Raw genomic sequence first — 25,965 nt, 5'->3', positions numbered from 1 at the left:
GCATCAAACAACGCGACCTTGAAGAACCAAAAAATTTTTTGAGGGAAAGAAAGAATGGCTTGGATTTTTTTTCTCGCCAAAAGGCTCCTTCGTGTAATGACTTCAGCATGAAAGAGCTTATCATAGGCTCTTGTTTATAGCTTTACCAATTCCAATCATTTGTCATTTCTCAGTTTATGTAACATTTCTACATTGCAAACCTAGTAAGTTTTATGGCATGTATGAGGAATATAGCTAAAACTTGAGGGCCAGCCTCAAGTTAACCTTCCGTTTGCTAAATACGGGAGTAGAAATCAGCGAAATCCTCGGAGCCCACATCCATCCAGGTGGCAGCCCCTAAACTCAAATCTCTTTCGCTAGAAGTACGATATCGCGTAGAAAGTGAAGTAGACCGCATGTTTGAATACCTTCGATCGAACCGTGACGACAAAAAACCTTGATACGAACTAAGTCGTTTATCAATGGAGCCACGTTGCAACTCGTAGTCTTCTGATACCATGATATTTCGAATAGCATTTTTGAAGGCCAGATTGACTGTTGTGTCATGCGAAACCTCTTCGCTTGTTAATTCCGTTTCTTCGGAACAACTGTCGGATTCTTCCAGTAAATATTCCAGATCGCTGTCGTCGTCGTGGTCGTCGACGTCTCGATGATTTTCTCGCGAAGCCAGGAGAATACTCCTTGTGCTGTCTACGTCATCTTGTGGTTGTACTCTGTAGGAACATATGGTGCTGATCATGGACTCGAAATTGAGTTTGATCTCTGCACTAATTCCAGTTTGACTTGGCCCTGGTAAAAACTCTATTATCCAATATCTCTCCGGATTGAGTAGCAGTATCGAGATCTTAAAAGGGGCAGATGTTAGCTTCGTAATCTGAAGTTTTGGCAAAATCGGATGCAAAATGTTGTCCTTCCTTCCCAGACAAAGATAAGTCATTTTCTGAGGTGGCATCTTTGAATTGTTGTAAGTGATGATTTGGTATATCTCCAGTGGCCCATCGGACATCAAACAAGTCTCTCGTGTGGTTTCAGCACTTGCTATGGAATGAGTTTGTGAGATGTGACGTCGCAGAACACTTGATTGTGAAGTCATAGCAGTAGAAACCGAAGACTCTGAACTGCTCCTGTGAGCTTTTGTGATCGAATTGACCACTTTAACATGGTCGTATTTGAAAAGCGTTACTCGTTGTGCAGACGAACGCTGCTGGACTTTGATGCTTGTTTTATGGTTTCCAGAATTCCTTTCAACGTAGCTCAATTTTTTTGGTTTCTGTGGGATTTGGTCCTCCAGGACACCATCAACGGCTTCTCTTGACGTGCTTTTCCGGGACTTGTGGTTACGCAGCAGCAATGTGTTCTTTATGCTTTTGAAAGGTGATTGTTGTCTTTTCTCAGAGTATTTGGCACCGTTAGAAAGCCCAACTCGACCATTTTTGGATCGTTCGATACTCCCACTCTGTGACTTAGTCTTGACCTCACTCATGCCAACAGAAGCTGAGCAATGGCGGCAACAAGTGAGCAAACGTTTGTTTAGTTTCTACGAGTAACTTGACTAAAAATTCATTTAAAGTCGGAGAGTGTCAGTTTTCTACGATGGTGATCAAGTTCATACGCTATGGACAAGGAACTCACTTCCCATGAGAACGCACTAGGGCCGACGACAATCAGTTTTAATCAGCCGATGTCTGACACAGCTTCATCGTTCAAAATCTTTATTCGTTAAGTATACAAATCGTCTCATAAAAAGGGCAGGCCGGGTTGATCAGTCTATATCATAAAATATCGCGGCGAGGCTAAACATGAAGCTTTTTCCAATAGACGTTTCCGTTTCCGTTTCTGGTTTCTTTAATGCTTGACTTCCACCTTTTTGCGACCTACCAAGCTGTCGGCAATGGCCCTGGTGGCCTCCCAGTGAATAACCTTTGGCATACGCTTGCCAATTTCCGTCTCGAAATCGTAGAGCTGTCTGATTGAGGAAAAGACGATGTCGGAGCCCTTGATGCCCAGCACAGTGGCTGTAACGGAAACGATTCTGTTGTCAGGATCAAACTCCTCGTCATCTGCACGGGCGCTGCAAATATCTTCTTGGTGGTCCTCGATGAAACCCACAGCCTTGACAGCTAGTCTCGTAGCTCTGGTTCTGTCGATTGGGGAAGGTAAACCACCCTGTTGAACGTGGCCTGGTTCGGCAGACTTAGCGTTGAACGCCCCCTTGGCCTCCGCGGTGATCACTTCGGCTAGCACCTCGGGGGTGAATACCTTAGAAGCATTCTTGGACTTCAAGATCAACTTACCGAATCTGCCTCTACCTTGAGCGGTCTCAAATGATTCGGCGAGAGTCTCTATGTCCTGCGATAGTTGCTCTAGCGAGATCCCCTCTTCAGGAACATACGACACTTGAGCACCTACCGCCAACGAAGCGTTTGTGGCAAGGAACCCAGAGTTGCCGCCTTGAACGTCGACAACGAAAGCTCTGCCTCTCGTTGAAGCTGCAGATTGCTTAATGATATCACAGTAGTCCATCAAAGCATTCAAAGCAGTGTCAGTACCTAAAGAATATTCGGTACCTGGAACATTGTTCGACAAAGTCGCTGGCATCAAAACCATTGGGATTCTGAAGGCAGGGAAGTTCGATCTGGCTCTCTCGAGCTGATGCAATGACACGAAGGCTTCGAAACCACCAACGATAATAAGACCGTCGAACTTGTATTTTTGGAAGTAGTAAGCCACCAAACCTATGTCCGCTTCCTCAGGAGTACATCTGTTGGTACCAATCTCGGAACCACCGAGACTTTGCCAGCCTAGCATATCCTTCCAGTCCAGACTACGTACACTTTCGTGTCTGGCCAATCCGGACCAACCATTGTAAATGGCATATGGTCTGTGTCCTTGCGACATGCAGTATGTGGCCATCGAGTAAACGGCCGAATTGGTACCACCAGCAGGAGCACCGACGTTGACGATGGCAATCTTCAATCTCTTGTCTTGTGGCAATTTTGGTGGGTTGTGATCAGCAGAGTTGACAGCCATAAAGTTGTTCAAGTGCTCTACAAATTCTGTGTCTCTCAAGCCCATAGCCTTCTTGAAGTCCTTCGCATGAATTGCCTCTGCCACGGATTTCGTTAGCTTTACAGAGTCGACCAACGACTTACGAGTGATTTTGTTCTCGTTGATAGCAATCAAAGGAGATGGCGTATCTGGGGTAGTTTCAAGAACAGCGTTAACGGCCTCAACACCCTGTAGAGTAGCCAAAATACGGTCAAATGCGACAGCGGTACCACCTCTTTGGACGTGACCCAAAGTGGTGACTCTGGTGTCAAGTTTCATTCTGTCGCACAAAACCTTGTGCACGTCGTTTGGAGAAATTGGTGTTAGGTCATTAGCAATGGCACCCTCTGCCACAATGACAATGGTCGTTCTTTTACCTCTTGATCTGTGCTTGCCGACAATATCGCACATCTGATCTTGCCATTCACGAGAGGAGGCAGGCTTCTCAGGGATTAAGATATAATCAGCTGAAGTGGCGATACCCGCCATCAACGCCAACCAACCACAGTTTCTTCCCATTACTTCGACAACGAAAGCTCTGGAGTGCGATTTAGCGGTTGCTTCAATGTAGTCAATGGCTCTGCAGATTCTGTCCAAAGAGGAGTAAGCACCAATGGTGGCATCTGTGGTGGACATATCATTATCAATAGAACCAACAGTACCACAAATGTTCAGGTGCTTATATCTGGAGAACACCTCAGGGGTAATTTTACCGGTATCTTTTAACTCTTGAAGAAGCGAAGGCCATTCAGATCTGAACAAGTCAGCACCTGTCAAAGATCCATCACCACCGCAAACAATCAGAGCGTCAACTCCGGCTTCGATCAAATGCAAGGCACCAAGCAATCTTCCGGGACGTTCTCTGAATTCTTTGCAACGAGCGGTACCAATGTTGGTACCACCTTCACTTGACCAGCCACGGACATCTTCCCATGTGAATTGCTTGATGTATTCAGGACCTCCACGTACCAAACCCTCGTAACCTTCCATGACAACGTACGCACGGCACCCTTTGGCGATGGTAGTACGGACGATAGCACGGACATTAGCGTTCATACCTGGGGCGTCACCACCAGAGGTCATGACAGCAATGGCCTTTTGCTTTAGAGCGGGATCGGAGCTGTCGCCCACTGCGTCGGCAGAGAGCTGAATTGATTTCTCGTCCGTGGAATCTAACCCAATAGTTGATTGAGCAGAGGAGGGCAAAGTGGATGTGAAAGTGCCCGCGGACAATGGTGGCGCTGTGGGTCTTGCGCTAACGGCATTCTTGGTTTGGGTAACACCCACCACGTTACCTGTGGGATCCACAGCGTATACCTCCATAGGGAAAAGATCCGTAGGATAGGCTTGCACGTTGCTGAATTTGGCATCCAAAGCCGCTCTACAGCTTGCAGCATCGGCAGACTTGAAAACAAAAGAATCGGAAACAGTGGATCTCCAGTCAGAAGTGTCGCGTTCGCTGGCGAGCTTCTTAACGCGGGCCTCGCTTTCCGCCTGTTTGTTGGCGTCTTCACGAAGCACGATCTCTAAACTTACACCAGAGTTGCGTAGCAGTGTGGAATTTGCGTTTGAGCTCTCAGATTCCAATTGTAGAAACTGGGAATAAAACTCAATACATGCTTCATAACTTTTTGACGAATGAGCGGTAACGGTACACTGAGAAGTACCGTTGACCAAGGGTATATTGGCAGTCATCTTCAAAAGTCTTTCGACGGATTTTTGAGATTAACGATTTTCCAAAACGTAGATAACGTCCAGAGAGAAGGCTTCCAAATGACTATATTCCAAAGTCAAGCACCATATAAACTACCTTCTTCTTTTCGCCTTCTCTTCAATCTTTCCTTTATAAAAAAGATCAACCCACGGACGCAATGAGGTGATAAAAGCATGATACGTTTTGCCCTCGCTCCTTTAGAGTTTAGGCTATTCTGTTGCCCATTGCGTAGAGCGTAGATCGCGCAGGTGATATTTTTCCCTTCCATCGCTTCTGTCAGCTGGTGCCGGCTTCCACTACGTATTCGGCTTCCTGTCGACACGAAGCAAAACGGTAGTGCGTGATAAACGATGCTGTGAAATAAAACGACGCTTCAGAAGAGATTGAAGGAGGTGAATTTAACGCTAGAAGCCTGCTCAAAACGGAAAATGTCTGCGTAGTTCTGGTGGATAGGTAAATAGTCTGGCGGAGAATCACCTGAGAGTTGAACACGGCCAGAGGCAGGGGGGGGGGCGACGACAGATCACAGGGTTTTTACAACTCGGACATTTATGGTGTGAGATCCGTGAACAGTGACCAAAATTCATCCGTGTGTAATGATGTAATGTTGAACGTAGGGGTTCCATACGGTCATGTGCTTCGATATGGTCTCTCATTGTTCAGGGGGGTAGACACGCCAAAATTGTACACTCTCAAGGCATTCTGGCGGTTTCTGAGTCACTTGAACAATTCCTTGTTCTTTCCGAGACCTATTCTTCCGGAAAATTCCTGTTGCGGACCTTCATTTTAACTGTGGGGGCTGTTACGCGCTTTAGCGGCAAAGCGCGGGACCACATCCTTCTTTTTTACCTTTCAAAACCTTTGTTTTCTGACCACTAGCTTCTCTAGCGTATCCCACTGAGTGAAATTCACAGTCTCATGGCAGAGACCTATCCTTTAGGCTGAGCTATTCGGTGTTTGTGTGTGTTTTCGCGTGTTTTCAGCGGCAAAAGAGAGTTATAAAAGGATAAACATGGATTTCCCGTATACGATATTTATATAGAGTGTGAGTCGTTCTGAGTGATGTGAAAGTTGAGTGGTAGAAGATTGTCAAGAAACCTGGGTGTGTGGTCTACTGACCTGAGTTCAAGCTCTCTAGTATGGTTTTAGAATGTCAGGTTTGGTGGAAATTATCTCTACACGGATTCAGCATGCCTGAACAGCGACGTTCTTCCGTCACCCTACTCAAATCACGTGATCCGCTTGGATGTCGAACTTATTCGTGAGCTCTGATCCAGAAAGTGAGAATAGTGCACTATTCTTGTCTAAAGTTGGTGTTTCACGGTGGCTACTGAACCCCCGATTCCACGAAAATCACTGTAAGCTCGAGATAGATAAGAGTCACTCTATACGATGACTCATGGGCCCCTCTGATCCATCTCAAAGCATCAAGCTGTGCACTCCACCTAACATACTCATTCTTATGGTGTCCTTGTCACCAGCTTCGATCCTCTTCTTTCACCCAACGACCTTCCATTTTTTTTCCTCCGCCATGAATACCCGATCTTAGTTCAAAAACATTAAATATGAAAGTATGCTGCAAGCACGAAATTGTTAGCCACAAACCAAGCGTCTCTGCATTTGGATAAGGAGCATTACGCTTTCCAAGAAAACTCTACACACTGATTCAATCACGTCAAAATTGTTTGTCTTAAATAAGTCTTAGCTAGTGCACAAAAGTTTCGCAACCCGGTGCAGTGTATACCAGCGTAGGTCTCGCCGTGCCCTTGGGTCCGTGTTGACTCTTTCTGAAGGCTACTCTTCACAAGTCGTTAGTCCATTTTAGCAACATAGTCCGTAGGGAACAACCTCGATGGAATATCCATCTGGGTCCTTGATAAAGGCCAAATTCTTCATCTTGCCCTGGTTGAACTTGACTCCCCATTGGATTTGCTCTCCATACTGTTCCTCGATCTCTTGGCAAAGTGCACCTGGATCTTCACAACTCACACAGATGTGGCCGTAGCCTTGAGGCTTCTCGTTTCCGGTGTGGTACTTGAAATCCGGGTCGTTCTCGGTGCCCCAGTTGTGAGTAAGCTCCAATACTCCCTCTTGAGTCCATCTGGGCGAAGATTCGTCGTAGCTCAAAAAGTACAACGTGAACTTGGCATTTTCGTGCTTGGAAATGTCTACCAGCTTCATGCCAAGAACGTTTTGGTAGAATTCGAGCGATCTCTTAGCATCCTTGACGCGAATCATAGTGTGATTAAACTTGTGGCCTTCATCAGGATGAGGTTTTTCTCCCTGCTCGTGCCTGTCGTACGATACAAGCTCAATCCAGTATCCGTCGGGGTCCAAGGCAAAGGCGATACTTTTCTGACGGCCATCTGCAAGTCTTTTTTGGAACGCAACGCCGCGAGCCTCAAGTTCTTGGCATGTTTTCTCGATATTTGCAACCGAAAAGCAAACGTGGCCAAAACCACGATATGGTTCTTCATTGCCGTTGTTCACTTTGAAGTCTGCATCGTTTTCCGTGCCATAGTTGTGTGTGAGCTCCAAAATTCCAGATTCTTGGAAAACGTCGATGTCTCCCTCTTTGTTTTGCTTCAAATCAGACTTAGGAAAGCTCAAAAAATACAAGTCAAACTTCATGTCAGGAAACTTCTTTTGGCCTATCAGTTTCATACCGAATTTCGATTCGTAGAACTCTACACTACGTTTTCCATCCTTAACCCGCAGACATGTATGATTCAACTTGAGCGATGAGCTGTTAGCAGCACTTTCAATTTTCTTGACGTAAAACTGTGGTTGTGAGCTCATAGTGCGACAATAATTCCACGGTCTTAGTGCTCTAATTGCTTGGTATAGTCGAGATATTTTCATCTAGACTGGAAGTTCTTGAAATTGAAGCTAATGATCAGTCTAATTAATTACCTCTTCTTTCTTGAGATTAATGATCAACAACGCAATAGAAACGACAGTGACTTGTACCGATATATAAAGGGTCTATGAGATCCGCTTAATCGTTGAGAAATTGCAAACTATTTATCGTAACAGCGCAAATTCGTACTTGCCGAGGAGTGTTTTATTTCTACAGTGGTACGGGCCTGAAAACTGAAGTTGTCGTTGTCGCTGGTGAATTTATTGTCCGCTCTAGAAATAGTATGAATTAGCGGACCCTAAACGCCTGTATAACTGGTAGTTGAATTTTTCTTTCTTCGGTCAACTACTTTTGACTTGGACATGGGTACTCCAGGAGTTGGTAAAGTCGATGACAGCGATGGTAGTCAAAAGTGACAGAAAAATAGGTGGCCCGTTTTTGATGTGCTACGACCTTCGTAACAGGAATTTGGGCGTCTTAGCATTACTGCCATTATTAAGAGACGTCCGCGAACAGAAAATTTTTCTTCGATGTCAAACCGTGTAAGTCTCAACGCTTTAACTACTGATACCCACCTGTCGCTGCCTGATTTCTCTGTCATCATGTCATTTTGTCGCTGTCTAATTTTTCTGGCTACCAGCAGAGCTGAAATAATGCGGCACTATTTCATGAAGCCAGTCTTCGCGTGGAATCGGTAGACAGTCTCTCATGAACTCCTTTGAAGTCAGCACCAACCTTTGGTAGAGCAAATATTTTGGCGGCTTGGCCATGTCCTTTCTCAAAGACTGGAATATCGTACTCGTAGGGTGGACACTCACGTTGACTCCACCCTGGCGCGCTCCCATCGTTTGGTATCCCGAAGTCCCCAATTTTGCGATATTCGTTGGAAACCCTGAAATGAAGCTTTTGATTATCCGGTGTTCAATCCTGTCCGAGCTGTTGATGACTTTTGCAGCCTGCTCATTCAAAGCTACCAGCCCTAAAGTATCACAGCAGCGCCATAATTGATCTCGTATGTTGCGAACTCTTAATAGCGTTTTATACTGAACCTTGTGATCGATACACCATGACCTTGAGTAATTCATATCCCTCCAACTATTATACGTCTCCAAGTAAAGCATGTGGTCGCTTGACACTTTACCAATTATGCCACTCTTATTCTGGTCCCGGTCACTCTTACTATGAACAAAGAGAGAAGCGGTCTCATGAAGCATAGCAACGATTGTAACGGCCTCTTCCAAACAGCCTTTGCAAGCATCGTGAGTGGCCGCAGTATGCAAGACTTTACCAAATTCGGGCTCACATGGAAATTCGCACATCATTCTTCCCAGTCTTGTGATGGCGCCTTTACTGTTCAGTGCACCCAGCGTATAAATATTCTCTAGAGCTTTGCTCAATGCCGGTATACCAGGCTTATCCAGTAGTGGGAAATCTAGCAAGTCCGTGACGCCCAATGACATCAAAAGTAAGACGACCTGAGATAAGTTGGTACGCAGGATTTCTGGTTTGGGCAACAATTCAAGTTCGTGGAAGTAAGACCACTTCGTGAATATTCGAAAACATTTACCAGGTCCTACACGACCCGCTCTACCTGCTCGCTGATCCACCGATGCTCGTGAACAGGGCACTGTCAACAGCTGAGACATGCCCGTAGATGGAACGTAGGAATTTTCCTTGACAAATCCTGGGTCGATAACATACTTAATTCCGTTTATGGTTAAGGAAGTCTCTGCGATATTCGTAGCCAGTACCACTTTTCGACAATTCTTTGGGGTGGGCTCGAATATTTTGGATTGCTGATCCTGAGGTAAGTTGGCGTAAATCGGAGCGATTATGAGTGGCTTGATTTTGGAGCCCAAGACATGTGCTATTTCTTCAAGGCTTTGCTGAGCTGCTTCTATTTCCTCTTGCCCAGTGAGAAATACGAGAATATCGCCAGGCAGCGGCTGGGTAGTATGAATCTGAAAAATCGTCGTCACAGCGGCGTTCAGATAATTCGCTTCTGGCTGTAAGGTGTAGTGAATATCAACTGGGAAGCGTCGACCCGGAACATTAAAAATCGGAGCGTTGTAAAAAAAGTCAGCAAACTTAGCGGCGTTCATGGTTGCAGAAGAGATTATTAGTTTGAGATCTTTTCTATGAGGTAAGATGTCTTTCAAGAGACCCAACAGCACGTCCGTTGATAGCGTTCGCTCGTGAGCTTCGTCGATGATAATGCATGCGTACTTGTTTAATTCTGGGTCTGTCATAAACTCTCGCAGAAGCATACCGTCGGTCAGGTACTTGAGAATTGTGGTGTCCGGGGTTGTTTTATCGTCAAATCTGATAGAATATCCCACTTCTCTCCCCAGAATAACGTTCATTTCATCTGCAACTCTTGCCGCAACCGATGTAGCGGCCACTCGTCGTGGCTGTGTGCATGCTATTTGAAATTTACCATCCTGTGTGAAGCCTTCTTCCACCAAATACTGAGGAAGCTGAGTGGTTTTACCAGAGCCCGTTTCCCCCACTACAATAAGGACCTGGTGCTCTCGAATGGCTTCGATCAATGAACTTCGAAATTTGTACACGGGCAGACTTTTCCGCGTATCCTGGATAGTTTGCAGCCTTTCGTGTTCTCGATCAAGCTCCTTGGCCAACTTTTCATCATAGCCGCTTTGGGTGTCTGGAAGTGCGCTATCTTCGTCCTCAGCAGTGAACTCCACCATAGCCTCCTCGTCAAATACAAAATCGTAATTCTCGGACCCTTCGACGTGAATTTCATCTGTTTGGCCCGACGCCTGAACAGCATTTTTAAGCTGTTGGTCCTCCCAGAGCCGCTGCTGAATATGATTCTTTCCTGATCTGGGGGCCTCTTTTGTCCTTAGAAGCTGTTTTTTCCTGTCCGAGTCTATCCGTCCTTCCTCGTCGACATAATCACTTGGGAGCCTGAATCCATTGTCCTCGTCCTGAATTTTACGGTCTTGGACCAGTGCTACCAATTCTCGTTTCACCATTATCTCTTCCCGTTCAGCTTGACTGCAATTGTCCCAACCACGGGCCAACGCCTCTTCTTCTTGCAGGGCCAGTTCCTGCTCTAAAACTTGCAGCTTCAATATTTCACGGTCCTTCAAATACCGCTCCCTGGCCAAAAGACGCATTTCATCGATCTCCTGTACAGTTTTTAAACCATCTTGGTTAGCGTTCTCCTTCAGGTCTACCACTGAGCCAGCATCCTCGTGTTCAGGTTGTTCACCAATTGTGTTCGATTTCTGAGCCCCCAAATGGCCCTTTTTAACCGCTGGAAATTCGTCACCCACATTGTTTTGCCTTAACCGTCGTTTGCCGATGCCAGAAGTGTTATTTTCCATTCTTGAACGCTGCTTTCACAGCTAAACATGTTGATATCTCATATCTTCCAACAGCTCATCGCATGCTAAATTAATCAAGATGTTTTTACATTTTAGATACCCAGAACTTAAGTTAAGTCCAGGAAGCCATAAAAGGTCCACAGATCATTCTTGTGGTTGGATTTTAGATCGGGAGCAATAAGAGTACTGTTCCCATAATAATTCCATATAAAATGGTGGGAACTGGTGCTTTTATTTCAAGTTTCGAACACAAATCCGACGAAGTTCATCAAGTGGGCAACAAAGAAGCCCAAAGCCCTAAATACATCCCACCTTGGACTACACCCTACATTATAGGCATTGGAGGAACATCTGGATCGGGGAAAACAAGTGTGGCGGCGAAAATTACGGCATCGATCAACACCCCATGGACGGTTCTGATATCGCTGGACAATTTCTATAATCCTTTGAGTGCCGAAGACCACGAACTAGCAGTACAGAACAAATTTGATTTCGATCAACCAGATGCCGTTGACTTGGATCTAGCCTACGAATGTATAAAGAGCTTGAAAGAGGGCAAAAAAACGTCCATTCCTGTTTACAGTTTTAACAACCACAACCGGGTTCCTGGGAAAACGATCTCGGTTTATGGTTCAAGTGTCATTGTCGTGGAAGGGATTTATGCGTTGTACCACGCACCACTTTTGGAGCTCATGGATTTGAAAATATTCGTGGACGTCGATTTGGACGTATGCCTCGCCAGAAGGCTCTCAAGAGACATTGTGTCGCGCGGACGAGATCTGGAAGGGTGTATCCAGCAATGGGAGCAATTTGTTAAGCCGAATGCGGAAAGGTATGTACGTCCGACCATGAAGAATGCGGACGCTATTATTCCGTCCATGGGCAGCATCGTTGTTGCAACACAGACGGTTATCAACCACATCAAGTCTAGACTACAACTAAAATCTCGCAGACATCTTGAAGAGCTCAGCGATTTAGGTCATGTTCGTGAACTGGAGCCATTATCTAAGATGACCAACCTCTGTCAATTAGAGCCTACAAGCCAGGTTGTTGCTTTGAAGACAATTCTTTTAGACAAATACACCTCTAGAGACGATTTCGTATTCTATTTCGATAGAATAGCCACTATTCTTGTCTCCCGTGCTCTTGATGACATTTCCACTTCTTTCATGAAACGTATCATAACGCCTACTGGGCAGGAAGTTACGTTGCCCTCCGTGGACTTCGATAAAGTCACATCTATCAGCATCGTACGGTCTGGAGACTGCTTTATGAGATCTTTGAAGAAAACAGTTCCAAGCATGTCTATCGGAAAGGTTCTCATTCAATCCGATTCACATACAGGAGAGCCTCAGCTTCACTGTGAATTTTTACCTCCGCACATCGAAGATTATGAGCAAGTCCTCTTGGTGGAAGCCCAGATTATATCTGGTGCCGCCGTCATTATGGCAATCCAAGTTCTTCTAGATCATGGTGTCTCTTTGAAAAAGATGAAAGTTATCGTTTACTTGGCGACTGAGATTGGCATACGCAGAATCACGGATGCCTTCAACGATGCTATTCAAATATACGCCTGTGAAGTTGTACCAACGGATGCCCTTGGCGTTGATCACTGCAGGTGGGCTAGGAGTCGTTTTGTTGATTCTAGATATTTCGGGTGCGATTAATACACGAGGCTAGAGTGAATATAATAGAGACGGTATACTAAATTTATAGAAGGGCGTAGAATTAACCGTGAGTCGGCGCGCCATAATTCGCAACATCAGTAACCCATTAGTTTCATCAGTCCGTAGCCGACAGTGGTGATGATCAAATATGACCACACACTTGCAGGGACACCTCGAGTAACAAAGTTCCCAACCGTTAGATATCTGTCCCCAAGTTCATCTATCATCGATATTGCAGTAACGTTTGGAAAGCCAGAGGTTGGTAATCCCATGGCACCAGAGCAAAGGAGAGCAGCAACCATGACCAAAAGACGGGAGTGATCTCCAGATGGCAGATTTTTGCCAATTTCGCCCATCAAAGGAACGATGATCATTGCCGCGACCGTGTGAGATACAAATGTTGCCATCACCAAGATCACAATTCCGAAAATTAGAACGATTGCAAAAATAGGCTTGTCCTCAACGTGCTCTTTGATCGTGGAGGCAATGGAGGCTAAGAGGCCAGAAGAGGTTACCGCTTTGCCGAGAGTCGTACCACCCATTGCCAAAACCACAATTGTCCACATAAAGCTGTTGAAATCGCTAGAGCTCAACATTCCGGTGCCGAAGAGGAGCAAGATAGGAATGATTGAAATGATCCCCATTTCTCCAAACACGCCACTCAGCTGTTTAGCCATACACCACAGGACGATAGTTCCTATAGTACACAGCGTGACAAACCACTGCTGGATGGTAAATGGATCCCTTATGGGATGTAATTGAAGCAGTTTCAAGTCCTTTTCAACCGGAAATGTCATGACGAGCATAGCCCATATTCCCAAAATACAGATGCAGCACACTGGTAGTGATACGACAAACCATTGAGGCCATGTTGGCTGTGGGTCCATCATTCCAATAGAAATTATATTTTGTGGCGACGCAATGGGTGAAGCCATACCTCCAATGTTAGAGGCTAGTGCAATGCCCAGAATGAGGGACTTCGCGAAAGAGCTATTTTTTGGCAAAGTGCGGAGCAGTGGTTGAATAATAGAATAGCATAGCACTGGTGCAGCGACATTTGAAACCCACATCGACGCAAACAGCGCAACACACATGTTGGTCAAAAGAATGACCCTCGGGTTTGTCCCTGCGGAAGCCAGCACATGAGTGGAAACTACCTTAGCAACATTATATTTTGATAAAGCGGCAGCTAAAGTGAACCCTCCGAGTAAAAGCATAATGACGCTGGACCACATCGTTGATAAGATGTATTGCGATGCTGCCTGAGGTGCCATGACATTGCCATCAGTATCTTTTAAAACTGGTAGAATCACAATCAATAGTGGAACGAACAACGAAGTGACAAAAAGTGGTATAGTTTCAGTGGCCCACAGTAGCGAGGCGTACACCAGAATTGCCAAACAATTTCTCTGCAATACGTCTTGAACAGGGGAAAAGTTGAGCAGTATCAGAAAAGCCGTTGTGATTGCAACAAAATGTATCAGACGATTGGACTTTAATATTATCTTGAGGTAGTGGGCGGGCGTCATGTGCAGAGCGTCCTTCAACGTAGCGTTAGGAAGTTCCTCAGGCGAAGGAGAATTTCGGATTTCATCATCTGGCAGCTTGGTATTACGAAGATTACGGTTTCGCGCTCTAGTTGTCTTGACATTCTGAGCCTGGCGTTCCAAATTCATCATATCTTTCCAAACGGTGTTTCTTTCCCAGACAACATGTTCCCTCAAATGCACGGAAAGTTCTCGTTCAGCTTCTTGGAAAGTCAGCACTTCATCACCGTTCGTGGCGGTCCCCATCAGACTCGCATACATGCCGATGGTGTCATTGATCTTGTTTTCAACAATGGATGCGGTTTCTGGACTAAAAATTTGGGTTCTAGACGGCAAAGAGGCAATGAAATCCGCCTTAATGCTGGTCTCCAAACTCTTATCGAATTTCTTGCAAATCTTGGAGAAACCGGTCTGGTTAAGCTCGATAAAACTTTTGAGTTCTGACAGTTGTGTGAAGGCCACGACGAGTCTTTTTTTCAAGTTGATCGTGTCTTCCATCACCGGATCGAGTCTTGCAATGTAGTGTGCGCTACGGGTGACGATGGGCCCCATATCGCTACCCGTGTAGTTTGTCCTGTTGACATTGATGTTATCTTCGTCATCTGAGAGCGACGCTGTGGGACGGATGTACGGTCCTGAGGCTCCAGACCCTTCAGATCCGTTAGAAACGCTGCTCCTTCCACTGTGAGAGTCGTGCAACGCCAGCTGCAACTGAAACTCGGAAAGATCGTCCTTTACCTCCTGATACGAACTGAAGATTCGCGATTGCTGCTGTTGGTAAAACTTGTCGGTTTTCTGGAGTTCTTTGTCGAGAGCTTTCAGGAATTTTTCTGTGTAGGAATCCCGGAGTGGAATCTGTTCCGTGTCCGTGAAGCTGCTTTGATACAGTTTATCCTTCTGTAAGGTATAAATCAGTCTTTTCAGCTGTGAATACGCCAGATATCTCGATGACCACTCCGGTACTGCATTGAACTGCAAGGAGTGTGAAAACTTCATGATTAACCGAAAGTTCAATCACAGTTCTCGATGAGCAAGACTCTGAAGTCAATTGGAGTCGTGACAAGACTCAAAAAGGCGGCTGGGAAGTGTAGAAACAACTGTAGAAAAGGTTTGAAAAAAGTCTCAAATCTCGATGTCTTATAGCTTTAAATGTCCAATTTATATGGGATTATATAAGAATATGAAAATTTCAGTCACGTGAATGGTTATTTTGAGGCCGGCACGTGCTTCTAAGTAGTAGAAAACGCTGACATGATACTTTGCTGAAATACAATGCAGTTGTATCACGAAAGTCACCAGTATCCAGTGTAGGGATGTGTTCCGATGTCTTAAAGCGCTCGAAATTTTGTTAGAGAATATACTGACGTTATGGCACGTGCACATGATCATGACGGCTAGGGTAAAAGTGATAACAGAATGAGTGCGTTTCGATATAGGTTGAGTTTCGTGCTGGTCAAGGATGAAGGAGTGTATATTGGTGGTTCATACGTCAGAAATAAGGCATGTGCACTTGGTATATGTGATTTGAAACGGTTGGCGTTAATTTGGATATATTATGTCAGATTTGGGCGTCAGAATAATAATCAAGTGATAACGTGCAGCGGCGCGAGGAGTTACAAGCCTCGGCGTGTTTGAAGATACTTATGACTGGCCTCTGTAGTGGTAGAAAAGATACGGGTCGAGCAGCGACCCTGACTTTACATTGTTGCTGTGAAAACCTCTTAGTTGATTTAACGTCAGATTCATATCAAAGTGATCACAGATCACGTGCATGTACGACAGCGTCAGAATTGTAAAAACGGACGACTTGCATTACCACACTAGCCACTTCCCAGCACCGTGGTCTGATGAGCAATGGATGATACCACACGTTCCTATAGAATCACTTATGATGGTCTGACTAATATCACCTCAATATAGATAAGAACATCTCACTTTCATGAATCAGGGACCCATTCCCTGAAAGGTATGAAAGGGCGATACTTTTGCCAGGCTACAACACCAACGTTTGTCCGTTTAAGACAATACGCAAAGTTAGCTGCCCATCTCAATTAATTAATGATCTATTACAATGGTAAAGATTACCAATGGTACGTAACGCTTATCCTCAACGACACTCTAATGACAGAAACTCGATACGAGGTTAAGCAGTAACTTACACACATGATGGCAGTTGTATCTTAGTTTTAATCGAACTGTGCTCTTTTACGCATTTTGGAGAGCAGTCTTTCACCAAAGATATTTCAAAATTAAGGACGCTTCAGTCGTCCGGCAATGATATGATCGGTGACTGTGATGGTTTCAAATCTCTTCACTGTTTGGAATTTGCTTGGAAATCATCCCGTGATAACAAATCTGGTCACAATAGGTTTCCCGCCATAAAATTAGTGCTCGAGATCAACTATTCCGGTATTTGAATAGCAACCGCTTGTGGGATTTGATTCACAATATCAATTGCGGGACGTCACAAGATAGATGCATTTCCGTTGTAAGTAGCCCTTGAATGGTCGTGAACATGGTTTATTCGATGTCCACTCCATTTGCTCCGCGAAAGTTTCCGATTTTTTTCACTCGAAAGACGCACCCAGCGTCGCGATGAATTTTGACTCTGTTGAATACCGGTGGCTTGAACTGGAATAATTCGATGGGCAAACATGATTTCGCGAATGTGAATTACCTGAATTTAAAACTCTTTCCAGTGTCTAGAAACGTATCATCAGTTATAAGGTTGTGTGTATTAAACCTTAGTTAGGTGAAATTTCTGGGTTCACGACTTTCGTCTATCGATTGACGTTATGGTTGAAACATTTCTTCAAGATCAAAATTGCGATGCGATTGTACTGGAGAACAATACGCTTCTTTTTTTTCGGCACGTCTTATAACCAAGGTTCTGGTCTCATTTAGACTGTAATTGATATAATGATTTATCAAACAAGTTGTCTCTGTTCGTTAACAACAAAGAAATCTACCAAAAGAATGTCACTTAAACTCACCGCCATCATTCGAAGATAGCCTGTTGTTAAGAGATATTGGTCTATGAATCCTAGTGTCCTGGATTCTGATGTGAAGCTTTCTTGGACACATCTTCGAATACATGTCATGTTCGGCTGTTTTTCTTGCCTGAGTAATCATCACGAGCTTCTAGTACGAATTTAATGCACATAATTCCCGTCAATCTATCGTTCCTATTTTGATATCTAGATTGATCTTTGTTCTCCACGTTGTAGTTACTTTACCAATTCCTGAAGCTCGTCTTTATACGATGTTCTTGATTTATTGTGGAGTTAATTCTAAGACTTGGTTCACGAACATAGTAACCCTATGTACTGAGGCTCCTTACGTTTTAGCATGTCCTTTCGCCATTTCATACATTGTCTTGGCACGAAATTAGTACATGTCCTATTAAATGCTTTTAGGAACTCAATGTACGTGCCAAAAATTGTAGTAAATCTCTGAGCAATGACTATGGCTGATCAAGTTTCTTAACTGTGACGCGGTGATGAAAAGCATGCGAACACTCGATACATTATCTTCCAGACACTCAGGCTTCTGTACTCATTCGAGCAAGCCTTTATCCATGCTGGTTTCGATCCGGATCCTAAACGGGTTCGTGGAAGTCGTTTCAAATTCCGCTTGGATCCAGAAGCGGTACTTTTCGGGTACTTGCCACACTTGAAACGGGTTGCAAAACGGATCACAGATTTTAAACATCGGATACTTTTCGGGTACTCGGCTGGCTGCGATCACTACAAGGGGATAATACTCCTTCCACTAACCAAGATTCACATCACTTCGTACTGCGCTGTCGCTCTCCATATCACTTCGTACTTAAATGACATTCTTCCAACTCACTGCCACCTCGATTACTGCCATTCTCTCCACGCCATCCCCTTGCCCCCGTCATCCTTCCTTTTCCAACCTTATTTCTCCTCGACGGCCCCCGGAACATTTTCCTTCTTGCCCAAACTCCCGTGTTCTGGGCCCTTTCGACCCAACGCCTCGTCTCCTGATCAACACAGCCCTTCAAAAGCAACAGTCCAGAAGGTGACTGACATAAACCGGAGAAACACAAGCAACTTAACCCATAAAACCCAAGCCTCCGTCAAATCACCCTTCACCGGAATTAAATTGCTGTCACATTGCCTTTGTCGTCGGTCATTCTCGACTCCTATTTGCCAAGCAAGTTTCCATCGGTGTCTGCTGCTATCTTTTAATCCGCGACAGTGTGCCACATACGTGCAGATCTATGACGATTACGGCCATGAATCATGGTGACCTGGCTGCTTTTTTCCACCTGTAACCCTGTCAACCTGGTTTCAAAATTCCCGTGTGTAACAACTGCCAATTGCTGTGACACTCCCAGCACGGCACTCACAACTCCACACAATTCCAGTGAGTCTGCAATCGATCGCCAATTTCCTAATAGTGCGAATCTTGCCAGCCCTTTAAGGGTCCTGATCAGACTTGGGCCAGCCCAAAGGAAACTGGACGACCTACAGCAGCCACAACGGCTTAAAAAGGTATATAAAGACAATTATACAAATCGGGTACGTACGTGTAGGTAGAAATCTCAAATTCAAGACTGTTTGATTTACTTGGACCTATCTGCTGTCTGGTGAGCTGATTTTGGGGTTAGGAAACTCATCGCTACCGGTTTTTATACAAGGTCTTAAAGAGTATTATAGCTTTTTATGGTCTTGTAGAAGATAGTGACAAAGAAGAAGACGACGACGAGTGAGGTTAGGGTAGTTTTTAAGTTTAGGATATAGTTTACCAGCATTTCCAGCATCGGTTAAGCCTGTGTCGTCTATCCGTCGGAAACAGTGCAAAGACCAGGTCTAGTCAGACGTTAGCATTTACATACATAGATACGCACACACGCACGGAACTGGGGTGTTTCTAGAAATATGTCTGGAAACGGAGTTTCACCGGTGGACGCACATCTAGTGGTGCGGTACGCACCTCAAGACAAATCCGGATCTGATAGGTCGCCTAGAAGGCGTTCGTCGGTCCAGGGCACATCGATTTGTGTGACAGAGCCGTGGTTTCAAGAAGAAGACGAAGAAGAAGACGGCAGTGAATACGGAGGAGGGGTCAACTCGGAATCGCGAGGTTCCAGAAGACTTTCGGCCTCACTTCGGGTTTGCGACCTGTACCAGTGCATCCATCAGCATTCGTCTGCCACGCTACATCCACAACTGCACTCTGGATCGTCTGTGACACGACCAGCGTCGCAAATGTTCAACACCTCAACGAACTCTAGCAGATGTTCGAATCCCAACGAGCGTTCACGCCGTTTCAGCGATACAGAATCGGATTTGGCAGGGTTTGGAGCTCGGTTTTCGTCTTTGGGTAGGTCTTCCTCATCAAATGACCCCACAGCAGCAGCAACTGCCGCAGCCCGATCCCCACAGTTTGAGGAAATGGTATGGCGAATACCATCTAGATCTCGACAATCAAGCCTGTCATCATCTTCACAGGCTTCTTCCGGAATAGGTCCCACGTCCGCTGCAAGCGATGGGGCCGGTATTAATGACCTGCATCATCACGACGACGGCGAGGGGGCATCTAACACCGAGACTCGCGAGCAAAACGAAGACCACCAATCACATCAAGATTGCTGGGTCGATCTAAGCAACCCCTGCTGCCGACACCATCACCGGCGCAATTCTACAGCCATCAAGTTTCGCAAGGCGCTCTACGAAGAGGAATGAAAACGCAAAGCTCTACGAAGAGGAATGAAAACGCAAATGTACCTTAACAACAACAACTCCCTGACCAAGGTTTGCTACGGAAGCATACATAATAGTGTATATCATCATAAAAAGAATTTGGCATTTTGAATCAAAGCTGCCTTCTGATCTGATCTGATCTTGAACACTTACCAAAATTCATTGCTGCTGATGCGCTTTCAAGCTCCGTATACTCCGTTTCGTTCGAAGCATAACATTTCTGAACATCAGATGAGTGGGGCTCGTGACATCAACCGGTGAAGATGGTTTGCTGTTGGCCTCCAGCCATACGCCGTCCTGATCCGCTATATCACTGAGATCACTAGCGCTACTGTAGAACAATTCATGTTCTTCATCAGAGTTTAGATTCTTCGTACTATTGTGTGCGTCATCTTCATCCATTTGTTTCCCGCTGATGTCAACGTTGCTCACTTGAGACTGAGTCCGGGCTCTACCCCCTAGCTTCAAGTTTTTGAAGTTTCTGTTCTTGTCGAGCTTGTTTGGAGGAGTCACATTGCAGCTAAACCACGTTCCATTTTTGGAGCTGATAGACCCAATTTTTGACACTTGATTGACGGGACTAGAAGCACTATCTGCTTCATTAGAATCCGGGTGTTGCTTTTCATGTTGTGGTAATTCTTGTTGCACTATTTCCTGTCGTTTGATTTCAGATTGGGAATGGCCGGCCTCGCTCAAACCCTGCTCATAAAATCCTTTGACTTGTTCAAAAACCGTTGGCCCTTCTTCGTAATTCATTGGTTCTGCGCTCAATGTGTTGTAGTTCTCCAGAAAATCGTTCAGAAGATCAACTGTGCCTTCATCCTGCTGCTGCATTTTGGCAAATCCATCGTCAGACGATGAATTCAATACCTTAGCAAAATGTGATTTCTCGCGTCCGAGATTTCCATCTTCGTCCACATCCGTACTTTCTGTCAAGTCGATACTCGTATCAGCGGAGTGTGGAATCATTGTTACGCTGTCGGGTGAGCCAATTGAAGGGTTTTGAACCCTTTTAGGCAAATTTGGTGCGCGATCCAATGAGACCAGATTGATCGGGGTGGTCACTGTATGCCTAACTTTAGGATGATCTACAGGATCAGTAAAAGGCGATGATAAAATATCTAAATTTTGATTAGAGCCAGTGTTATCCATTTCGTCAGATTTAGCGTTCTGTTTGGAGAACTCCGGTACGTTTTCTTTGTCGCTGCTCAATTCACTGCCTCCTTCACCACATCGAAGATATCTCGGAGGTTCTGATTGAGTCTCGGTCCGATCATTTTGGAATGTCTCAGCCAGCATTTCCAGTGCCGAGGGCTTAATAGGCTGCTTTTCTGTGGGAATGTCGCCCCCGATAACTTGTTCGCTCAGCGAACTCGGATCTTGGGGTTTTTTATCTACTGTGATATTGCTATCATGATCACTCTTCTCGTTGATAGGTTGAGCATTGTCTTGAGCTCCCGAGGATGTCTTGATAATTGATGTCACTGAAGGCTCCACAGCCTTGGAGGGTATTTTAGGTGAAGATTGTTGCAAAGGGGATCCTGATGTTACTAAGTCGCTAAGTTTCCTTGAGTGCACAGAACTAGCCTTCTGGTGAGACATCGCAAAAGCACTGCCGATGTCTGATGTTGGTCTCGAACTGAAAGCCGAGACTGATTGGTCAGAAAATCCCCCACTGATTGAATTGATTAAAGGTGAGGATGAAGGCTCTCCAAGCAAGCTGGGAGGAGGTGGGCGGAGTTTGCTCGAAGCGTCACTTGAACTGGCGGCGTGATATCTTTTACCCTTCGAGCCCGTCGAAGGTGTTCCGCTAACGTTGTCTTGCTCCCGTGGTTTCAAGGGCGATGCGTACCCTTTCTTGTCGGTTCTTTCGTCCATTGCAATTATGAGCCACTCACAGTCACCGACTCTTTTGGTTAGTTTGATCACCAGCGTGTTGTGTACCTTTCCTAGGAAAGTTTCATACTTCCAAGACGAAATGAAACTCTCGGAGATCTCGACTTTAGACACTTTTAGCGGCGGCAAGTTCTCCGATTCTTCTTGAGTTGACTTAGGGAAAGTGAGTCCGAGGGCTAATGTTCCTTCACCGTGATTATTATCGTCGAGTACCGAAAGGAAATCGTTGAAACCGCGTTCTTTGCATGAGCTGATCCATGTAGCCATTGGGAACTGATCCCCAGGACCTAAAGTAGAGTTACCAACATTTTTCTTGGACAGGGTTTTGAAAGACTCCACGTCAAAAGAGGGATCAAATTTGTCCAAGTATCGCTTAGATGATCGAGAGAAAAGATTGTTAACAACTTTGTAGGGATTATCCTCGTAATTATCCAAAAACGAATTTTCTAGTTTTGAAAACGCATGGTGAGGAGAATACATCCTTGTTTGAGCTTTGGCCGAAACTCTTATTAGTTCATTGAAATTATTCGTTTCGGTGTCCCAAAGTTGTGGGATTGTTAACGTCAATGCGCGTTGCGTTAATGGTTTGTAAGGTTTGGGTGGGTATTCATTAATGCGGAAGTTGTCTATGAGGTAAAAATCTTTGATTTCACCCTCTTCCGCTAAAGAGTTCAGGTACGAAACGAATAATCGGTAAAGTGCCTCGCCACGGGCCCGGTAAAGTTTTGCTAGGATAATGCAATCGTCGTTGTCTTGGGCTTTACTTTTAATATAGTTGAGAAGCTCGGGAGTTCTCACGAAGCAAACCTGAGCAGCTGTGAATATCAGATCCATTTGGGCAACTTTATCCACCACAAGATCCACTTTGGAGATAATTGCATAGAGTAGATCGATAAATTCAAATGCGCAACGCTTGAAATCTGCGTCGGGAAGAATCTGGGGCATGAAATTCTTAAAACACATTTTGGAGAAGTTCTGCTTGGATTCCACCGCACAGAACTTGAGATAAGACTCCCAGGGCACAATACCACGCGACAATCGTGACCATAAAATTCGTAGCGATAATATGAGCTTGCTTTTAGAAGAAGCTATCTTTGTTTTGATTGCTGATTCTAGTGCATCGCCTGCAAGTGAGCAGCCAGGACGGGGAAACAGCGATTCGATTATTGCTTCGGTATCTTTAATTTCGTGTGGCACGTAATGCGAAAGGTTGGGCTTGAATATTTCCATTGCTGCCCTAATACTGCTGTTGTCTTTTTCTAGTTCGCCAGCATGGTGCTGAATCAGAGTTTTCTTGAATTGCTTGATCAAAGCAGACAATACTTCGCGAGCCGATGTCGGATTGATGCCGTCAGAAAACTTAAGAATGTGGAATTCTTGGTCGACATTCTTGGCGTTTTTGCTGTGAGATCCTCTTTCAAACGCTACTGAATCATAAATGTAATACTTGCCGTCACTGCTTATATGTGTATCCTGGTGAGAAAAGCGTTGTGTAGTACCATCTTGAAAACCTTCTTGCGACCGCTTTTTGTTGTCAACAGTGTACTGCTGCTTTGGTAGAGGAGGAAGTGTGGTCTCAATATCCTTGGTTGAGGAAACCGCTCTTCTGCGTAAAAGCGAACGGTTCGATTTCACATTGGCGGGTTTCTGATCATAATCTGATACAGAACGTTTTTGATTCGAAGAAGATCCATCAAAACCATGCGATAGTTTCTTCGTGAAAGCTCTGAATTTGATCATAGCTTGTGCTTTCTTGGTGGTGGTATTGGGTATTATCTTGTCTTTACAGAGCCATCAAGTGTATTTAAGCGAGCGAGTAGGTTCTGTCTTTTTGTCTGCTCGCTTTGGTGTTTATCTTTATACCTGAGATTTCGCGTTTGAGTTACATTCTCGAACGAACGCGAATGCTGACATGTAACATATGAGACAAGAAGGTTGTGATCACCCACGAAACTTGTTGAAAAAAGGTAAATCTGGAACTGCGTTACTGTGGGATAATAAACGTCGATCCCTTGCAATGATACACGTCGCATTCGCAGAGAATAGTGCATAAACATTGTGTAAGGAAAGAAAAATCATGTAAATAGATACAGAGAATGAAGGAAAAAGGGTATTAGAGATTTTCGAACTACTTGAAACTTGGTAAAACCACGAGCATGGCGAAGAGCTGCCGTATTACGACGATCAATTGCGGAGAACTGGGCCATACGAAGATCGTAGTTTCAAATATGTTTTGAATAGTAGTAGAGGAATGGTATGGGTTTAGTATATTTGAAGTTAATTTAATCTTGATGGCTCACCTTTAACGATATTTTTGGTCGGAGTGTGACGTTACATCGCAGAAGGAAGGGATTTAGACTTGGGCATAATTGAATACAGTTCCCGTCGTTGAAAATTTTGGCAGTATAGCTGTACGTTTGTGAAGGTTGTAAGACCCGCTGTTTGTGTGGATTGAGTGTGTCACGTGGTTTCTTTTTCATTAGTTTCGTCAAGAATTGCCACAGACAGTTCACGTATCCAGTACAGCCAGCTCGGATATACATATTCTACTGCTACTGTACTTGCTTCACACGCCACTAAATGGTAAAATCTCTCGTAAATTTTTGATGGTCAGATAGAACGTTATGTATTGCTTTCTGCCGAACGTCATTCAGTCAGGTATCTACCCTCTCCTTTACTCAAATGTCTAGTCAGAACTAGATAATGAGTTAATGTCGAGCCCATCTCATCTCATCTCACCTCATCTCATCTCATCGCTCTACAAGATTCCATTACACCACGGCCAAAAAAGTCCCGAAAAATGGTCAGTTATGCCGGGATGCTGGTCCTTGCGCCTATGGTACGTGCAGGAGAGCTTCCGACGCGACTTCTTGCGCTGAAGTTTGGTGCAGATTTGGTCTGGTCACCAGAAATTATTGATAAAAAGTTGATTCAGTGCAAACGGGTTGAAAACAAGACTCTGGGCACCGTGGATTTCGTGGCGCCCAGCCATCAAGATAACAAGCCACCTAGTGTGGTGTTCAGAACTTTCCCGGAAGCAGAAGCTGGCAAACTCATTTTCCAAATGGGATCGTCCACTCCACAACTTGCCGTTCAAGCTGCAAAAGTGGTCATAAAGGATGTAGATGGAATAGATCTGAATGCAGGGTGTCCCAAACATTTTTCTATTCATTCAGGCATGGGTGCAGCGCTCTTGCAAACACCGGATACGCTTTGCTCCATTTTGACATCTTTAGTCAAAGAAGTGGGCGAGCCTTACCAGAAACCCATAAGCGTGAAAATCCGTTTGTTGAACGATGAAGTTCGCACTGTCGAGCTGGTAAGACGGATATGCAGCACCGGTATCTCGAATCTGACTGTTCACTGCAGAACTACGCCTATGCGTAACAGAGAATTGCCCATTAGGGATTATATTCCTGCCATTTTCAAGGTTTGTCAAGAGCAGAACGTCAGTCTTATAATTAACGGTGCGTTTCAGGGCAGGTCCCATTTCTCTCAACTTCGTGGCGAATTGAATCTTTCGGAAAAGATTGGTGGGATGATCGCAACTTGTGCAGAAGCAAACCCAACCATCTTTAGTCCTACACCACTAGCTTGGCATGACGCAGCAAAGGCTTACTTCACAATCGCATCAAAATTCAACCACAATGTGAACAACTGTAAATACATGCTAACCAGAATTGTTCCTGGGAAATCCAAGTTTTACCAATACTTCACTCGCTGTAAATCCTTGGCAGAAGTCGAACATGTCATGAAACTCCTAAGCGATGATGGGCAGCCTTTAGGAGACCCTACGCAATACCTTGCCGAGTGTAGAGAAGAAGAGAAACTGGCCAAGCAAGCTGCTGGTAACAAGGCAGTTCAAAAGGATAAGCCGCGCGTTTCTTCGCCAGTAAAGTCGCTAGAGCTGAAGAGGGCTTTTGAAGAAGAGGAAAACGGTGAAGCCAAAAAGATCAAAAGCTAAAATGGAGAGAGCGCAAAGCTCTATGAGTGAGTTAATCTTTCAATCTTTACTGTACATATATATCTCAAAATAATAATATAATAATGATAAAACGAGAGACTTTGATTAATGTCCTTATGCTCCCAGTATCATGATAAAACTAGCCTCAACTTTAGAAACAGCAACTCAACGCTTCAGCGGTCGATGT

At 44.8% G+C, this 25,965-nt stretch overlaps 9 protein-coding genes across 9 annotated transcripts; 3 read left to right on the top strand and 6 right to left on the bottom strand.

The window, feature by feature from the left end:
• Nucleotides 1-274: 274 nt before the first annotated feature.
• Nucleotides 275-1,483, bottom strand: INP1 (LALA0S02e07910g1_1; the record flags this gene model as incomplete). The annotated part of the gene is made up of 1 exon (XM_022773911.1): nucleotides 275-1,483. One exon carries the CDS (start codon nucleotides 1,481-1,483, stop codon nucleotides 275-277), a length of 1,209 nt encoding a protein of 402 aa, XP_022627389.1.
• A 362-nt stretch (nucleotides 1,484-1,845) lies between these two features.
• PFK2 (LALA0S02e07888g1_1) lies at nucleotides 1,846-4,743 on the bottom strand (the record flags this gene model as incomplete). Its single annotated transcript, XM_022773909.1, has 1 exon — nucleotides 1,846-4,743. The coding sequence occupies one exon, from the start codon at nucleotides 4,741-4,743 to the stop codon at nucleotides 1,846-1,848; it is 2,898 nt and encodes a 965-aa protein (XP_022627388.1).
• A 1,840-nt stretch (nucleotides 4,744-6,583) lies between these two features.
• GLO1 (LALA0S02e07866g1_1) lies at nucleotides 6,584-7,624 on the bottom strand (the record flags this gene model as incomplete). The annotated part of the gene is made up of 1 exon (XM_022773908.1): nucleotides 6,584-7,624. The coding sequence occupies one exon, from the start codon at nucleotides 7,622-7,624 to the stop codon at nucleotides 6,584-6,586; it is 1,041 nt and encodes a 346-aa protein (XP_022627387.1).
• A 618-nt stretch (nucleotides 7,625-8,242) lies between these two features.
• On the bottom strand, nucleotides 8,243-10,972 carry PRP2 (LALA0S02e07844g1_1; the record flags this gene model as incomplete). Its single annotated transcript, XM_022773907.1, has 1 exon — nucleotides 8,243-10,972. The coding sequence occupies one exon, from the start codon at nucleotides 10,970-10,972 to the stop codon at nucleotides 8,243-8,245; it is 2,730 nt and encodes a 909-aa protein (XP_022627386.1).
• A 212-nt stretch (nucleotides 10,973-11,184) lies between these two features.
• Nucleotides 11,185-12,639, top strand: URK1 (LALA0S02e07822g1_1; the record flags this gene model as incomplete). Its single annotated transcript, XM_022773906.1, has 1 exon — nucleotides 11,185-12,639. The coding sequence occupies one exon, from the start codon at nucleotides 11,185-11,187 to the stop codon at nucleotides 12,637-12,639; it is 1,455 nt and encodes a 484-aa protein (XP_022627385.1).
• A 95-nt stretch (nucleotides 12,640-12,734) lies between these two features.
• Nucleotides 12,735-15,182, bottom strand: PHO91 (LALA0S02e07800g1_1; the record flags this gene model as incomplete). The annotated part of the gene is made up of 1 exon (XM_022773905.1): nucleotides 12,735-15,182. One exon carries the CDS (start codon nucleotides 15,180-15,182, stop codon nucleotides 12,735-12,737), a length of 2,448 nt encoding a protein of 815 aa, XP_022627384.1.
• Nucleotides 15,183-19,093: 3,911 nt separating this feature from the next.
• LALA0_S02e07778g (LALA0S02e07778g1_1) lies at nucleotides 19,094-19,900 on the top strand (the record flags this gene model as incomplete). Its single annotated transcript, XM_022773904.1, has 1 exon — nucleotides 19,094-19,900. The coding sequence occupies one exon, from the start codon at nucleotides 19,094-19,096 to the stop codon at nucleotides 19,898-19,900; it is 807 nt and encodes a 268-aa protein (XP_022627383.1).
• A 177-nt stretch (nucleotides 19,901-20,077) lies between these two features.
• On the bottom strand, nucleotides 20,078-23,554 carry LALA0_S02e07756g (LALA0S02e07756g1_1; the record flags this gene model as incomplete). Its single annotated transcript, XM_022773903.1, has 1 exon — nucleotides 20,078-23,554. One exon carries the CDS (start codon nucleotides 23,552-23,554, stop codon nucleotides 20,078-20,080), a length of 3,477 nt encoding a protein of 1,158 aa, XP_022627382.1.
• Nucleotides 23,555-24,614: 1,060 nt separating this feature from the next.
• SMM1 (LALA0S02e07734g1_1) lies at nucleotides 24,615-25,778 on the top strand (the record flags this gene model as incomplete). The annotated part of the gene is made up of 1 exon (XM_022773902.1): nucleotides 24,615-25,778. One exon carries the CDS (start codon nucleotides 24,615-24,617, stop codon nucleotides 25,776-25,778), a length of 1,164 nt encoding a protein of 387 aa, XP_022627381.1.
• Between the last annotated feature and the right edge of the window lie 187 nt (nucleotides 25,779-25,965).

The sequence above is a fragment of the Lachancea lanzarotensis genome, scaffold LALA0S02 (assembly GCF_000938715.1).
Source record: "Lachancea lanzarotensis genome assembly LALA0, scaffold LALA0S02, whole genome shotgun sequence".
Taxonomy (NCBI): Eukaryota; Fungi; Ascomycota; class Saccharomycetes; order Saccharomycetales; family Saccharomycetaceae; genus Lachancea; species Lachancea lanzarotensis.
The sequence above is the reverse complement of the archived record's forward strand: the minus strand, read 5'-3'. Positions and strand labels throughout refer to the sequence as shown.